The sequence below is a fragment of the Lissotriton helveticus genome, chromosome 6 (genome assembly GCF_964261635.1).
Source record: "Lissotriton helveticus chromosome 6, aLisHel1.1, whole genome shotgun sequence".
NCBI classification, from domain to species: domain Eukaryota; kingdom Metazoa; phylum Chordata; class Amphibia; order Caudata; family Salamandridae; genus Lissotriton; species Lissotriton helveticus.
The window spans coordinates 1,950,022,346-1,950,040,919 of record NC_136067.1 but is presented as its reverse complement, the minus strand read 5'-3'; the positions used below and the strand labels follow the sequence as shown (position 1 = coordinate 1,950,040,919).

At 45.4% G+C, this 18,574-nt stretch overlaps 1 protein-coding gene across 1 annotated transcript in view; it reads right to left on the bottom strand.

Annotated features, from left to right (window-relative positions):
- The window catches only part of PBK (PDZ binding kinase), a 147,694-nt gene that overhangs the window by 85,896 nt on the left and 43,224 nt on the right, over nt 1-18,574 (bottom strand). The window contains exon 2 of the mRNA XM_078649951.1: nt 10,140-10,211. Coding sequence (XP_078506077.1) covers nt 10,140-10,194 — 55 coding nt within the window. The 5' untranslated portion in view covers nt 10,195-10,211. The remainder of the gene's footprint in view (nt 1-10,139; nt 10,212-18,574) is intronic.

Genomic DNA, 18,574 nt, shown 5'->3' with positions numbered 1-18,574 from the left:
ACCAGTGTGTGGCATGCACCAGTGTGTGGCATGCACCAGTGTGTGGCATGCACCAGTGTGTGGCGTGAAGAATAATGCGGGCTAACAAATGCGGGGAAGCTAAACTAAAACAAAACCCAAAACATCGTCTCACGCCGAAAGCAAATCTGTTACTGCTGGGTTGGGGGAGGGGGGCTGTAGCTGAAACTAAATAAAAGTGACTTCGTACATTATGGGAATGCTTGCATGTTGATTAAAGCCCAGGCCATGGTTGAAGAAGCAGCACAGACGTGCTACGTTTATAGGAGGAGCAGTGGGGTCACTAGGCTTGGTGTCACCCAGTGCGGGTAACTCATGGTGTGACCCCCTCATGACTTTTAGCACCACACAGACTTCTAGGCGTAAAGAGGAGGTGATGTTACATGGATACTAGGGACCGCAGCCATAGTCTGGCAAATTCTGATTGCCTGAAAATCACCTTGGTGGGACTCTGCCCTCATGTGGGCGGTCCAAGAGCCCACATGACATGATCAGCTGACCTCCCCATGTGGTGAGGCCACACATTTGTCGCCTGATTCCAACAGTGTCGCACTGGCTTTAAAAGACCAGCGTTGCAAGATCTGACAGACTCCTCTGCAGCCTCCATTGATTACCATAGACTGGGGTAGCAGAGGGCACCAGTCAGTGCACTCCCCCCTGAGCCCCAGGCCAAGTCTTGAGAGGAGCCCCTGCTACCTACTTAGACGCTAGCAGCAGAGCCCCATTAACTGAAGTCTCAAATGGGTGTTCCAAGCACTGCAATGACAACTCAAACTCTAGACAATACTTGCAGTAGCCCAAAACTACTCTGAGCCTAGGACCCTACCCTACAGTGCAACGCAAGAGCACAGCAAGCATCGCTAAGTCACCACGCAAGTCCTGGCAGTTGAGACCTATGCTTTGTCAAAAGAGGATACTCCAGCCCTTATGGGAAGTCACTGCCCAATACGTTCATGTCATTTGTAGCACTTTCTGTGGATAACTTTTTATCCCTGAACACGTTTATTGCAATGGGACATGTAGTCTTCTTTAACACGTCATACAGAATGGGCACAATACAAATTCAGAGCAAACACAATGACGGAGCGCTGATACTTTTCAAACACTCACCCCCAGTCACAGATCTGGGTTGAATCCATCATCATTCTTTAGCTCACTGAGCCACCTCAGTTCAGACCCAGTTATATGCAAATCCTCATGGGAACAGTCGCCCGAACTGCCAAGCCAGGTCTTCCCTGAACCGGATACAAGCATCCTGGGCCCAGTTTCTGGGTAACAACCTTTATCAGCCAGGCTAGCTTGAATCCAGTGGCAAAGGGTCCTGTGGGTTCTCTTGCTTGGATCTCATCACTTGAACTAACTCCCCACTCCCTTGAGCTTATGTCCTCTTCCTCTACTTTTAAGATTACTCTAAAACATACATTGTTAAACAAGAAGGAACGATTGCCGACTCCTTCATCACATCCCATTTCAGTCAGGACTGGAGGCGAGGATTATGCCTTCTTTCTCCACTTTATTTAACAGCAGAGAAGATATCAAAGACTACATTTCCCATGGTTCCACGGGGACATGTAGTCGAACAAGAAAAACCAGAACCACCTGGTAACAACCAATCATATTGTCCAACTCAATGTCCAATCAGGGCACTGGAAGCCCTCACATAGTCCCTCCACATAGTGTCTCTTCCTCCTCTTTCTTTGCTGCAGCGCAGCAAGATAAGTACCCTTCAGGCTTTTCCTTTGGGTTTGCAGATTCAAGGGTGTTTGACTTGTCTATTTTAAAGCGCTGCTTTTATTTATGGTTCTATGACTTCATATTGTTTACGGTTTCAAGATGTGTTTCTGCTTATATTGCATTATTGTGGTATTTTACCTCCCCGCTGTATTAGCGCTTCGCGGCGGGATTTGTGCTTATCGCGTTTGGTTTTTCTCCCTCTCCCGCAGCGGGGACCCGCGGGGAGAGGTGGTGCCGCGGCTACGGGTTTTCCCGTACCTACGCGGCGAAGACTGGCTTTGCTCCTTGGTCCTCCCGCCTTTAGAGGGCGCTTGTGTGGAGACGGGCGCTGCGCGACGTTTACTCTCTTCTGAGGCGTTCAGGCGTCGCGCGCGTGTGTGTGTGTGTCAGTTGGGAGCCCCAGCTGAGGGAGAACGCCTGTGCGGTGTATCGGCGGTATTACATAGCGTTACCGCGTTTCTTGTGCCCCACGCTCTGGCCCTGGGTTTTCTTCCTTTTTTATGCTACCAGGGCAGAGCCTGTATTTGCAGCTGTGCTGTCTGACGCCTGTGGGTCTGTATTGTGTGGGGGCACAAGTGTATAAAAGGGACATTACCCAGCCGGTTGCCCTGCACAAAGAGGGTTGATTGAGTCTTGTTGCCAGTTTGTCCCTGGGCTTGAACCCATTAAATAGCTGATCCCCACTACCCAAAGTGTTTGGCTGCCACCCAGCCTTTGCTAAGCCTTTCTGTTTTTCTAGGCCAGGGGTGCCCACCCTGTTAAATACTGCGTCATGGAATTCTATGATGAATATCAGGAGGAGGAGGAGGACCTCATCGCTGACATGCCCTGGGGGGATGACTTTTACGAGGCGGTGGATACTTCTATTTATAGGGCGGTTGACCAGGCCATTACCCCTCTTGAAGATAGGTTAACGTGCCAAATTGGCCAGGCTTTTGTGACGTTTTCACAGCAAATTGCTCCTAACCCCTCCCAGGCTTCTGATCCTCCCCCCCCCCCTCCACTCCCCCCCCTCCCCTCAAGCATCCACTTGGCGCCCCACCGCCTAAGCGGTGGGGCGAGAATGGGGATGCGTTTGACCGCCTCAGACAGGCCTTTATGGCCAGTAGGCCCCATGCCGTTCCCCTCCCTTCGGTTCCAGGACCGTCTCCCTCTCCTGGTCAGGTTCCTACCCCCCTCCGCCCCCCCCCAGTCCCTCAGGCTGTTCCAGGGAAATCCCAAGAGCCCCCTAGCATGTCAGATATGCTGGATCCCAACGACATAGTGCACCCGGGGTCCTCGTAGTGGTCCCCCGCAGATAAGGTTGCCGCCTACGTGGCCGCCCATATCCGGCGTCCTCTTGAAAAAGCTTGCAACTGTTTGTGGGCGGAATGCCCTCGCCCTTCTCTGGACGACAACGTAGCCCTTACGTCAGAGATTGACCCTAGGATGGGCACCTTTCTTCAGAAATTTATTCGAGATCCTAAAAAAAGGCATCGATAGATCCTGGAGGACCTGCTAGGATAAGCTCCTGGACACTTTGGGGCCGATTACGAAAATCCTGGATATGGCCGAGGAGGCCAAAGAGTCCGGTTCCATCATTTCCCCAGAAACCCTGTCAGGCTGGGCACAACGAGTGGTTATATTTATGGGCAATACTAACTGTGCCCTGTCCACTGAGTGCCGCCGGTCACTCCTGATTAAAATCAACCCGAAGCTAGGGGACCTGGCAGATTCAGAGGCGAGCGCTGTCGACCAAAAGGGCCTGTTTGGCGAGCCCTTCGTGAAGGAGCTCGGTAAATTTGTGAATACCTTCACGTCTCTTGACCGGGCTCAATCAACGATTAAGAAGGTGTTTCCCCATGTTTTCCGTGGGCCTGGCCGAGGACGGGGAATCTCGGCCGGTCGCCAACAGCAACGCCAGACGAACCAGAAAGGCTCCGGAAACTACCAGGATCAATCCAGATTCGGAAATTTCTACCCACTCGAGGAAAGAGGGGTAAAGGAAGAGGTTATCGTGGAGGAGCCGCAGCCTCTAGCCCAGGTGAGAGTTCTCCCTTTTTCCCCACAAGACATAGGAGGGAGGTTGGCACAGTGTTTTCAAGTGTGGCTTACGATCACAAGCGATGCATGGGTTCTGCAAACTGTGAGGGGTTTTCACATAGAGTTCGAAGGAACTCCGGTGCAAGGTTCCTTGCCGCGCCCTATCCAGTTCTCCGCTCAGGACAGCCTGCTGGTGGACGAGGAAGTTTCCTCCCTCCTCCACAAAGGTGCCATTACCCGCACCTCTCGGCACCCCCGGGGTATCATGAGCAACATTTTCCTGGTCGACAAGACCAATGGGGGGGGGGGGGGGGGGGGGGGTGGCCGGAGAGACCGGTGATAAACCTTTCAGACTTCAATCAATGGCTTCTTTATCGCCATTTCAAGATGGAAGGGATCCACCTTCTCAGGGACGTCCTCAGGCCTTTCGATTGGATGGTCCGCTTGGACCTCAAGGACGCCTACCTGGTGGTTCCAATTTTTCCTCCCCACCGGCGTTTCCTTCAGTTCCTCTGGGGTCGACACACTTACAAGTTCACTTTTCTCCCCTTCGGCCTCTCGTCGGCTCCCTGGTGCTTCACCAAGGTGCTCAAGCCGCCGGTAGAGTTTTTGCGGTCCAGGGGTGTCAGAATGATCGTTTACCTCGACGATCTTCTCTTGATGGCGCTTGTCCGCAACACCTGCAGATGGCGATCTCGCTCCTTCAGGACCTTGGGTTTGTGATCAACGAGAAGAAATCTCGGTTGCAACCGACCCAAAACATTACGTTCTTGGGATTCGTCACACTCAGTCTTCCGGGCAAGAAGGTGACCAAAATCCGTCACGAGTCAAGACGTGTTCTGTCCAGACCCCAGATCTTCCTCCATCAACTGGCTCGTGTGGTAGGTCTTTTGTCCGCTTCCATTCAAGCAATTTTCCCCAGCCCTCTCCATTACAGGGCCCTCCAACGCCTCAAAGGGTACTTCCTTCAGAAAGGGTATCCATATTCTCACAAACTCGGCTTGTCCGCAGAGGCTCGGTCCGAGATCCAATGGTGGTTAGATCATATGGAGGCGTGGGATGGGAGAGCAATCTTCGGGTCTGCCCCGGACATTATTATAGAATCAGACGCCAGCAGGTTGGGCTGGGGGGCCCGATGCGGAGATCTCTCTACAGGCGGATTGTGGTCACCCGACGAGCAGAAGTTACACAAACTGTTTGGAGCTTCTGGCGGGATCTTTCGCAGTGCGGTGCTGGATCAAAGATTTAGTACAGTCTTGCGTGATCCTCAAGATGGACAACATCTCGGCAGTTCGTTATGTGAACCATTTGGGTGGCACAAGTTCGAAGGCCCTGTCGGATCTAGCAGCAAGTTTTTGGCAATATTGCCTCGACAATCGGGTATCTGTCACGGCGGAATATCTTCAGGTCAGGACAATTTGGAGGCAGACTTCCAGTTGCACCACTTCCGGGACTCCAGTCTTTGGCGTCTGGATCAGTCGGTGTTCAAGAGTCTGGCCTCGCTTCTTCAGTTGGAGGCCAGATCCCCTCGCTACAGCGACGGATGCGTTTCTCCAGGACTGGAGAGCGGATCAGGGTTATGCGTTCCCTCCATTCGCCATGATCACGAGAGTGACAGCGCTAGTTTGCAGACAAGCGGCAGAGCTAGTAGTGATCACCCCGTTGTGGAAGTTGCAAGTATGGTTTCAAGTTCTACTGGAACTTTCTTGGGATTTTCCAATCCTACTCCCCCTGTTTCCCTCCCTCCTCCTGAGTCCGATCGGATCTCCTCATCCTCTAGTATCCGCGGGCTCGCTGAGGCTCATGGCGTGGCGGATTTCAGGGGTCGATGGGAAACCCCTGGCCTTTCGAGAGAGGCTGAGTCCCTTATCTCTAAAGCGTGGGCAGACAGGACTGTCAAGAGATCCAGGTCTGCATGGTACCGATGGACCCGTTGGTGTCTGCGACGGGGTGTCGATCCCTTGGTCTCGGATGTGGTCCACACAGTAAATTTCTTGGCCCAGCTGGCCTCTGAGGGCCTGGCTTACCGATCTATCAACACTTTCAGGTCGGCTATCTCTTCTGGTCATCTCCCAGTGGATGGGACGCCAGTAGGTGAACACCCGTTGGTTTGCAGACTGTTACGGGGCATTCGTCTTTCGTTGCCTCCGGAGCCACGCTATTCTGCGCTGTGGGATGTTAATCTTGTCCTTAATTTGTTTTTATCCTGGCAGCACAATAGATATCTCTCCAGGAAGGAGTTGTCAGCGAAACTGGCGATGCTCTTGTGCCTCATTTCTTGTAGGCGAGTGTCAGAATTGCGTGCTTTGGATATTTCTAGCAGAGTTTTCTCTCCGGAGGGAGTGACGTTTACTTTGCTCAGGCGCACAAAGTGCCATACTAGGTCCATTTCCTATCCACAGTTCGCGGATTCTCCGAAGCTGTGTGTGGTGAATTGTCTTAAGGCTTATGAAGAGGCGAAGGAGGAATTCCGTCCCCCAGGCAAGAGGCAACTCCTCATTCCATTGAGAAAACCCTTTAAAGCGGTTTCTTCTCCCACTATTGCCAGGTGGGTTCGTTGGGTGATGCAGGAGGCAGGCATCAGCCTTAGCCAGTTAGGAGCACACTCCACGAGAGGTGCTATGGCTTCGAAGGCCTTCAGTCTCGGGGCGCGTCTTGAGGACATTCTCAACGCGGCAGACTGGTCTTCAGATTCCACATTCAAGCAGTTTTATTTCAAACCGATCTTGAATATGGCAAACTTGGTTGTGGGCAAGCTTTGAACAAGCATAATACTCGCCTCCAGTCCTGACATAGAATGAAAAATTTCGTAGCCAACGTAACGGAAAGTTTCAATTCTATTAAGGACTCGGAGGAGAGGATTATCCCGCGCTGGCTTCCTGGAGGAGACCCCTCCCGGTATGTCAATAAGTAAAGGTTTATTCCTGTTTAATAGACTGTCTGCATTGTGTTGACTTTGTTTGCATTTCCTCTGTGCTTCCTCTGGTAATATGGTTTCCTCTTACCCTCAGGCTCGGATTCCAAGCAAGACGCCTGAAGAGAGGAGTGCGACTGTCTATGCGCTCAGAAAGAGGAGGAAGACACACTGTGAAGGGACTATGTGAGGGCTTCCAGTGCCCTGATTGGACATTGAGTTGGATATTATCATTGGTGGTTACCAGGTGTTTCTGGTTTTTCTTGTTCGACTACATGTCCCCCGTGGAACCATGGGAAATGTAGTGTTTGATATCTTCGCTGCTGTTAAATAAAGTGGAGAAAGAAGGCATAATCCTCGCCTCCGAGTCCTTAATAGAATTGAAACTTTCCGTTACGTTAGCTAGGAAATTTTTCATTCTACCCCATCCTTCAGTCATATCCACAGGACAACCATATCTCTTTGTAAATATACATCTTATAAAGGTACAGATAAGCACAGCACAGAGCAGGTACCATTGTAGCAAAATCATAGTGCCACATTAATTGACATTACATGCCACCTGACACTTCAGATATCTCAGTGGGAGTGACATCAACCTTTTCACCCTGATAACATAAAAAAGTTGCTAAATTGCTTGCACAATAAGATTTTATGTAGTGGATAACTTCAAAATCTTTCAACATTAGACAACTGCAATACCTGAACTCTCAAAAAGGAGCAGTGTGGGCGCAGATGGAAACCTGGGTTACTCCTAAATGTTTGGCATGAGTTAATGCGCTGCATAATGCCTATTAGTTCTTTGGTAGTGCAAAAGCATTTGTGTATCTGTACCCCATGGCATATTAGAGAGTAGGGAGGTTCGGAGTGCCTCAGTAAAAAGAAGTAGCTAGGCAGTGACCAGGGCTGGAAATAATACCTTTCACAAGAGTCCTTTGTGCCTTTGGAAAAGACTGATGTGTTCGTCACAAGGGCCAGAAAGATACAGAGTACTCTTGGTGCTTGGGCAGTGGCAAGTATGGTTGTGTCAGGGTTGTAGAATAGCACGGAGTAAGGTAGGCTCAGTCCCGGGTAAGGCAGCTTTGTGGCTCCAAGGCTTTTGTATCTAAGGCAGCTTTCAGTTGTAGGAGCAGGAAATGACATTTCGGATAACACAGCAAAGAATTCCCCTTCCTGTATTCCCACTAGTGCGCTCATACATATCCGTGAACAAACACCCTTTCTTGGGGTGCACCACTTCTAATGTGCACAAAAAAACACCAGCATTTTAAATAATGCATTGCAAAGCATACAATGCGTTCCGTTGAGTCTATGCTATGCACTCTTGTACTTAAAGGCAAGACTTACTTAATTTCACATCCCTCTAAGAGTGAGATCACACAGTGAACCACACAAAACCATGACTGAAATACCTCAAACCATCACGCAATCACTACCAAGCACACACGCCTCTTCTTCACATTTATGTTTTTGTAAACAGAGGTATTATTTGAAATAATATACATGTTTACTTTGTAAATTGTTCAGAAATGTGACCCCTGCCCCTGACGTGAGTGTAGCTCGGCTGCTCCCAGTATGAGAATATTAAATTGATTCATCCAACGCCTGCTTCTCCGCCCGGAACAAAGCCCAAAGGAGATTTAGACATTTAATCATGACCTCCCTCCGCGCGCGCCCCTCTCCTGTGCCGAGGCCAGGCGGCACTGCTGTGCCGCTGCACGAGGGCAGAGCCTGAGAGCTGATGGGGTGTGACGTGAGAGGGGGCTCACAGAGCCTACACCGCTGCTGAACCAGGCTGGGCTTCCGCGCGAGTCACTAATGCAATTACATATTAAAACCTCCGGTGAGCGCAAATAGTCTGTCACTGTGTCACCCCATGTCATGGTGTCACCCGGTGCGGTCCATACCCCCCTAGTGATGCCACTGAGGAGGAGTGGTTCTGCATTCCTTTGAAGTCTGATGCGGCGGGCTGGGGAGTGACAGCCTTTGAAATCTGATGCGAAGCACAGACAAATGGTGGTGTGTCACGTGGCTGGTTTGTGCACGCACATACATCACATGAACTGTGGCTAATCCGCCGTTTTGGCAGACTTTTTGGACCGGTTACTAGAATGTCGACAAACAAGCATTGCTAAAGCAATGCTTTAGGTCGAGACCTAATAAAAAACCTTTTTTTTTTTTAAAAGGAACAATAAGTAAACAAATACGCAGCAGGAGTCGCCTATTATTTACTGCCCTGCAAACACTTAAATAATATTTTCCGCTATGCTAGCAATAAAAAATAAATAACTTTAACCACTGCACCACCTTGCCTAATGGCTTTGCTTGTTACTCATTGGCTCTGTTTTCTAGTTAAGAGTTGATCTAAATGAGAGCTGTGCCCTTACTACCCATTCTTCCTAAGTGTCTTTAAAGGGGTTGGCATGTGTGCTCTCAATTGCAGAGAACAAATGTGGAGTGGCTGAATAAGAAGGCAGGAGTTCCCATCACCCAAAATGTGTTAATACCTGCCTGTCTGATGTATAGCAGTTTACCATTCTTAGGTAGTCCTAAAAATTGACTGAAAGTTGTCTAGTAGGCACTTCTCAATAATAAACAGTTTAAATTGGGTCCCTACACAACAACTTTCAAGTATTTAAGAAAGGGGTATGAGGTTTGAGACTGGGTGAAAGTTATTCAGGTCCTCTGTGTTTCAACCTGGTTTCTTTAGTAATGGAGTGGTCTCGCTTATTTAAGTCATCAGATAATAATCGTTATGCTAGGAAGGTGTTGACTGTTACCCAAGAATACCTGTGGACCTATGCTTTTTGAGAAAAGAGGTTGGAATGGCATCTTTCACGCAGGAAGAAGATTTAATTCTCCTCATGTCACAATAGTGAGGGAAATTTCAACACAAGTAACTTCCCATAAGTACTAAGTTCTATCTTAAGCGATCCCTCCTTCGGGATAAAGTGATAAAACGTGAATGCTGTTTAGTGGGCAATTCAGCATAGCTGTGCAAGGTCATCATTTAGAAAGAATTAGAACAGTAACAAGACGGACTAGTGATTGGCCCCCACCCTAAAACAGTGTAAGGTAAAGGTTCCAGAATACACCCCATTTGAGGCCGACATCAGCTGATCGGTGATGACATCAGTAAGTTATTGACAAGTTTTATTTTTTGGAGATGGTGGTAAATGTTGCGACTTGAATGAGAATTGTGCCTAGGGTTTTTTTTCTATAGCTACGCACTGAAAGGAACCAGTTGATGATTTTTTACTATGATTGCCACTATATCTTTCATTTCACCTTCCAAACTATTTTACCTTCACAGTATATGTGTGCAACCATCACAGAAAATCACTCTATAATCAGCCTTAGAAGCAGAGTCCATGCAAGATAATCAGTAACAGGGTATCCATAAAGTTCAGAAAAGGAGGAGCATCTCACATGCATCAGATAATCCACTCACCAGGACTTTTGCCAGCATCTTCAGGTGGAGTTTTAAAGTGCTTTGAGCCATCCATGGCAATCTAGAGAAAATCTGTAAAAGAAAAATAAATAACTAAATAGGCCAACAAAGATAAACCTTATGTTAAAAAAATCGATTTTCACAGGATTTTATAAACAAAGAAATGCAAATTTCCTACACAAACTAACTTTTACTGGAGGTATAGTTTCACGAGTCAGATATAGCTCAACAGGTTGAGCATCAGTATCTTAGATGTGGGTAACCTAGAGGCAATATGTTCAAATTCTGGCATAGACAGTTTAGTCTTTGACCTTTTATGGCACTGCGACGCCACAGTCTAGTAACACTAACAAATACGTTGGCACTAAGTCACCAAAAGTACTGAACTCTAATCTCACTGTCCCCAAAAGTAACATCTGTGATTAGCATGCATTTTTGACTTGTCACAAAGAGAAAGCGCATTCTGTGGTAGACACCCAGGCACCAAAAATGCATAGCTTTGAAACTCATTATATTAAAAGGCTCAAACAAACCAGCTAAATGCTACGCATAAACTTACGAACACATTTAAATTATAGTTCACAAAACAATGTACAACCCTTTCCAGTAGCCCCATCTTAGATTTTCAAATGCAAATGTACTACCCCCAGGGCTTGTCAGAATGAAGTAACAAAAACTAAAACCCAAGCAGACTACAGTAATGTGTCAGTTTTCATGTAACAATTCTTGTCTACATGTTTTAGCAGAGTGTAACAATCCACACCAAGGGCCCCATTTTTTTTATTCAACATTTGTTTATCACAAGTAAATCAGCCCTCCTGCATATGTGATAGTTTATCACAAAACAAATTTAAAAAACAGACATAAGGAATCTGACGTAACTTTTTCCAGTTAACCAATCATGCCTGTAGCCTTTATCATTGGTGTGTCATCATAATCAACGCTGGCCTTTGGTACTGACCATGAGCTTTACCACAAGGCAACTGCCAGGCAATCTAGCATAAAGTTACGCACATGTACAAAACAGCAGCTGGCATGACAATATACAACCCCTTTTAAGTGGGCCTGCCAAGGGTTCTTGCAAAGCAAATGTTATACCGTGAAGGTTTTTCAGAGAGGGAACCAAGACCACCTCCTCCCACAATTATCTGTGAGAATACATTTAACAAAATATCTGTGTACAGAATTTACCACAGTACAACAATCCACCCTTAAATGTCCACTGACTTTAACAAATGCTTTTCACAATAAATAAGTTAGACCTATTGCCTTTGTCGTAACTTTTATCAATAATAGGATCAAACCAATGACATCTGACACTTGGCATCATTGGCTTGACATCCATTACTTGTAATGGGGTAACCCAGTAACCCTCAGAACCTGGGTAGACAATGTTATATAAAAATTGGTTCTGTCGGATGATGAACAATTTCTTTGTTACACAACGTATATTCCTATAACATTTCTTACTTAGTTATACTTGGAAATATTTGTATAAGAAATTCACACACCACACATTTTATATAGATATCAAAAAAGAGAAAGGTTGTTATTCATCAATCCCTTTACAAAAATTAATTTTTGACATTTAAAAGTTGGTTGTCCATACAATAGAATGTCGAAACAAGGTGCACAAGTGAATAAATGTGATCAAGTGATTTAAGTGTATAATACAGTGGAACAATTTTAAAGCTAAAATTAAAAGAAACACAGGTCCAACATTAGTTTCAATTTCCACAGACAGTACAATTATTTCTATTTTTCTGCTGGGATATAACAAGGACCAATTGGTGAATTAACGTTGACGTTTCGACCCTGGGGTACGGTGCTGTCTTATTAGCGACCAGTTCGGGTCTTCATCAGGACGAGGGGAAAGAAGGGACAACCTAAAATTAAAAAAGGCGTGCCTGTTTTAGTACGGGGTGTGTGAAATTGTCAAGTGGGTGATAACAAACTCTACTAAATTGCTCACCTGAAAATTCGTTTTTTTGGGGGGGGGGGGCGTCCTATTTCTGCCTCTACGGAGATTATTTACTTTTCTTGTGTTCTAGCGTTGGTTCTGTAAATTATTAATGGCATTAAGTATCCCATATCTCAAGGAGTAACTTATACTTAGACTTAAGGGTTCAGCTAGACACATACCTTTATGTTAAGGATTTGTCACCGTCCGGTGGACAAATTGGATCTGGAAGCTGCAGATCGATTAATATCTTTTTGGAAGTTTTTTGTCAAAACGTTGAATCTGCAATTTATTAGGCAACATTCAGTACTCTATTTATCCTGAATTATTAACTAGTGACACACAGGTTCATGTCAACACGTACCTTTTTGTATGAAACGTCACCGTCCAGTGAAAGTTTCGGGTCTGAAGTGCCGCAGCCGCGATCACCTAGACAGTTAATTAATTTCACATTAGTGACTTCACTCTGTTTTGTTAGTTGTTAAAGGTACAAAGAGCGGGATCGTTTTAAGGCGATCCTCGACAAACTATCATTTTGCCTGAGCTAATCTCTTCAAACTTACTTAAGGAGCAGTAACAGCAGCCGTCTGTCTCTCTCCCGCGAGTCAATCCTTACTGCCGACTCGCGTCTGGGTCAGTTTAAATCCCAGATTACGTCAGGTCTACGTGCATTACGGCACGTCTGTAGGCCCGTGACGCTCGTCATACAAGGAGTTTTAAGCGAAGGTCCAATGGTTGTCTGAAACGCACCACGTCAGAGTTACGTGCGTAGCGGCCTTTCAAACCATTCGTGTATCGGAATTGTCGTCATGACTGACGTGTGAAAGGTTGCATTGCACCTTGGACCTTGTGTCCGGGGTTAACTCGAAGCATCCATAGCGGCCGGGCTGGCCGTGGGATCTGGCATTTGTTGACCGTAAATATTTTCGGTTACAGATCATTGTGCGGAGGTAGTATATTACATGTCTTCCTAACCCATGGATTATATATTCCGTAATGCCTTTTGACGGCCCAATCAGAAAGACATTTTAGTACGAGGACCCTCATATCCAAGGATGTTAACATTATCTACAGTCATACATGCTTAACATATTCAGTGAAGTTACAAATGCTTTGGACTAATTTAGTTGGAAAACACATTCGAAACATATTGGAAATGCACGTGGTTATAGGCAATATTCAAAAGTCATATTGATTGTTCTGTTTTGGCTGAACTCTGCACTCCAGACATTGAAATGCTGATTTTTAAAACATCTCTTTCCACCAAACAAACCAGACTAGGAGCCCTGGTTTATCGTCCCCCTGGACCTAGCTCTAACTTTGTCAATACATTACTGGAAAATCTTGCACCATATGTTCATAAAGACAAAGATTTTGTGCTAATAGGTGATTTTAACCTTCACAGCGAACTTATAAATTGTAAAGAAGCACAGGCTTTTCTTAACGATCTTTTATTACTAGGTCTCCAACCACACAATGTGGGCCCAACTCACGTGGCCGGACACACCCTAGACCTGATTATTACCAATTTCTCTGGTGTCATATGCCTGCCCCCTACACAGGTCAGTTGGACTGACCATTTTATCCTTGAGTTTTATACTCCCTATCCTGCAATCACTACCCCCAAAACCACAAATATCCCTGAAATACGGCGGCAATGGCATAAAGTTAACGAGGCCTCCTTCGCTGAGAACTTTGCCCAACCCTACCATGAGATTCCCGATGATATCAATAAAGCTATTGATATGTTCAGCAAAGACATTAAAATAGCCATAGACAAAATAGCTCCTTTAAAGCAATTTAGATCCCCAACCAGCCAAAAAACAAGAGATCTGGTTCTCTGAAGAGCTCAGGAATCTCAAGAAAGCAGCTAGGAAATTAGAAAAGATTTGGAGATCTACCCATTTGGTAACAGATAGGAAACAGTATTGGGACGCCCTAAGCACATATCATAAAGCTATCAGAATGGCGCGAAAAACACATATTACCAATCTTATTACGGCTGCAGATAACTCCCCCAGAGTATTATACCAGGTCCTTCACTCTTTCACTAATCCTACAGCATGTGAGAGTGCAGACACTTCATCACAACTACTTTGCGACAATATATCGCAATTTTTTTGCACTAAAATCGATCTTATCTATGCTAAAATAGTCAATGCAAACAATATCTTGACTACAAATACAGTCCCCATCTTTCAGGATTCAGAACTTGATAGTGGCCCTTATACTTTAGACCTCTTCCCCCCTATCACTCATAAAGAGGTATCCCTGCTCATGGTGCAGATTAAAAGTGGAAGTCCCGATGATATCATCCCGGCAAGACTCATGCCCGCCTTGCTCGGAATTCTATCACCCACCATCGAAAAACTTGTTAACCTTTCCCTTTCTACAGGATCTGTCCCTAAGCAGTGGAAACAAGCCTTGGTCAGACCAATCAGGAAAAACACCACAATTCCTTGGAATGATTTGTCTAATCTTAGACCTATTTCGCTGCTGCCGTTTTTGGGAAAGCTCGCTGAGAAGTATGTTAATCGTCAGTTATCCAGCTACATTGAGAAAGCTGGCGGCCTAGACTATTCTCAATCTGGGTTTAGGCCGAAACACAGTACAGAGTCCACCCTCCTGTCTGTCACTGACGATCTGCATATGTTTCAGGACAAAGGCTACTCAGTAATCTTGGTGTTGTTAGACCTTTCAGCCGCGTTCGACACCGTGTCACACAACATCCTTATTGACCGGTTGTCGAACGTAGGGGTCAAGAACAAGGCCCTTGCCTGGCTAAGGAGTTTTCTTACGGATCGGACCCAGACTGTCACCATGGGTAAATACAGATCAACTGAGGTAGAGATTACGAAAGGGGTGCCACAGGGCTCCTGTTTGAGCCCAACACTCTTTAACATCTACGTGGCACCCCTGGCAAGAGTGATGCGCAAATTTGGTTTCATCCCCGTGTCATATGCGGATGACACGCAGCTCCTCTTCCCCTTTCAAAATCTCACCACAGAAATAAGAAACTCCTTCTCCGCTGGCATGAAAGCCGTCGCACAGTGGATGTCCACCAACTTCCTACAGTGCAATGTCAACAAGACGGAAGTAATGCTGTTTGGAGACGCCAAATTACTGTGGACCCCTGACTGGTGGCCGTCTGATCTGGGTACTGTTCCAGAGCCCAAACAGATTGTCAAAAATCTGGGGATACGCCTTGATTACGATCTTTCTCTCAAGCAGCACAGTAATATGGTAGCTGGCTCATGCTTCCATACCATCAGCATGATGCGCAGAATATTTCCACTGCTACCGGACTCCTTCAGAAAAACTTTGGTGCAAGCCCTTATACTGAGTCGTATTGACTACTGTAACGGGCTGCTCCTTTCTGCTAATGAAGGAGTTCTGGACAGGCTCCAGGTGGTCCAGAACACGGCAGCTCGCCTTGTCCTAAATGCTCCCCCAAGAACAGCATCAAAACCCCTATTACAGAAACTACACTGGTTGAGCGTTCGACAAAGAGCCAAGTTCAAGATATGCTGTATCATTCATAAATGCCTAAATGGAAATGGCCCCACATATCTGGAGCGGAAATTTACCTTCTACACCCCCTCCAGATCGCTGAGATCCAGTGAGAATTTTCTGTTGGCTGTACCTCGTGCAAAAAAAACCAGACTTGGAGGGAAAGCCCTATCTGTTGCGGGGCCCACACTGTGGAACAAACTGCCTCTGGCCCTCAGGCTCTGCACAGACCATTTAAAATTCAGGAAGCAACTGAAAACTCTGCTGTTCACTGATAAAATCTAGACCTTATCCCTCATCTGCATATTTGTTGGACTCTATTTGGTATCACAGCGCAGAGATACTCCGTTTGGAGTCGATTCCAGCGCTATAGAAACCCATAAATAAATAAATAAAATACAAATTACATGTAATATTCACGCCTAGTGATGACAACTTTAACCTTGCTTAAGGCAATCAGAGTAACTGGTACATGTAATATTCATACCTAATGATACAGTTCCAATATCAAAGTCTACTCATTTGTATACAAGTTTCTTCCTGACTGTTCAATCCATTAGTCACAGAGTCTAAGATATGGATCCAGAGACACTCTTTGTAATTCAAAAGAGAGGCCATATCTCCTCCTCTTTGGTGTAGCTCGATCTTTTCTAAAACCCACCATTCTAGCTGTTCATGTGTATGGTTGGACTTGTTGTAATGTTCAACGAGGGGTGCACCCTGGACCTTGCATCTAATTCTACTCTGATGCTGTAAGATCCTATTTTTGATACGTTGAGTAGTTTGGCCCACATACATCATTTGACAGGGACATCTAATGGCATAAATCAGATATTGGCTATTGCAGTTTGTAAAGTGTTTTGCTGTATAAGTCTTATTGCCATTAATGAAGGAATTGCCTGTTTTAGTATATTTGCATGCTTTGCAGCTCCCACATCTATGATGTCCTGTGATGGGGGGCAATGACAATTGGCTCCTGATATCTGTGTTAGTCGGTGTATCCAAAAATGAGGAGACTACAAAGTCTTTTATGTTTTTAGCCCTCTTGTACGCACACATCGGAGTTTCTTCTATTCCAATCTCGGATCCTACCAGGTTCCAGTATTTTTTAATTATTTTATTGATGTCATGACTCCTCGTATTGAAGGTGGTTACACAGATCAATCTTTCCTGTGCCTGAGGTTTCTCTACTGGTTCAAGTAGCGTTTCCCTGGGTCTATACCACGCCCTTTTTCGCGCTCTATCAGTAGGCCTTTCGGATATCCTCTGTCTCTTAATTTAATGATCAGGATGTCTGTTTCTTTAAAGTAATCTCCTCGCTTGGTACAATTTCTACGTATACGCAAAAATTGACCGTACGGTAGGTTATCCCGTAAATTTCTTGGATGATGGGAGTTGTATCGTAATAATGTATTACGATCTGTTGGTTTTTTATATAGATTCATTGTTATCTTGTCGTCTTCTCTCTCAAATGTCAAATCTAAAAATGGCAATGATTCTCGATTACATGCCATCGTAAATTGGATGTCTGTCGAGCGGTCATTCAACCAAGTCAGAAAGGTATTTAGATGTTCTTCAGTGCCATTCCAGATCATGATGATATCGTCTATGTACCTGTTCCACTTAGTAATACAGTTGGAATATGGATTGGTCTCGGAGTAGATGTATTTCCATTCGAAGTCATCCATGTATAGGTTCGCCAGACTAGGAGCATAGCTGGCGCCCATCGCCACTCCCTTGCATTGGACGTAGAATTGATTTTGAAACATAAAGTAGTTCCTTGTCATTGCTATTTGTAATAGCTCTATTAAAAAGTCTGTAGGTACCCAGTGCGGGGCCTCCCTGGTGTTGAGCGTCTTTTTTATTACCTCTATCGCCTCGTGCTGTGGTATACTCGTATATAGAGAACAGACGTCTAACGTTACGAACAGTTGTTCCTGATTAAGCGGATGGTTCTCAAATATTTGGATTGTGTGGGTAGTGTCTCGAAGGTATGCACTAGTTTTCAGGACAAACGGTTGGAGGAATTTGTCCAGATATTGGTTTATGGGCTCCAAAATTGATCCACATCCAGACACGATGGGCCTTCCAGGTGGATTGATTAAGTCTTTATGGATCTTTGGTATTGTATATATAGTTGGGATTCTTGGGTGTTGGTTATTCAGGAATCGAGATTCAGGGTCTGTCAGGAATCCATTTTCCATACCTTGAGTAGTTAGATCTTTTATTAATGTGCCAATCTCTTTGGTTGGATCTCCTGGAATTTTGGTATAGCTGTCCTCACAATTTAGTTGGCGTAGAATTTCAGATATATAATTCTCTCTGTTTTGTATGACGACGGCACCCCCTTTATCTGCTGTTTTTATTACAATTGATTGGTTATTTTTAAGGTTCGTAAGGGCTTGTCTTTCTTCTTTAGTGATGTTATGTTTGATATATTTTGGTTCCTTTAATGTGTTCAGGACCTCAGACATAACTATTTTTTCATACGCCACAATCCGTTCATTCACAAGGTAGTTAGCCGGATTGAAGGTGGATGCCGGGCGGAAATCAGTGGCCGCTGGTTTTCTGATGTATTCTTCCTTCTTCTGGTGAAAGAAGTATTTTAATCGAATTTTTCGAAAAAATTGTTGCAATTCCAATTTCACATTGAAAGTATTAGGTGGAATAGTAGGAACAAATGATAAACCCTTTGACAATATCTCATGTTCCGATGTGGTCAAAATATGGTTCGAGATGTTAATAATTGGGTCTTTCATATTGGTATGTGGATTTGTCTCTGGTATTTCCAACGTCAGTGAGGTCTCTTCTGTCACTTGTATAGTGTTCATCATACATCTTTCGATGGGAGATGTGTTGGAGATATCTTCTACCATCTGTACGTTTCTGCCTGGTGCTGATCTCTCCGTGATTCTGGGGAGTTTGTGGGTTGAACCGTACTCGTGTATTCCCTCTGCGATTGTTC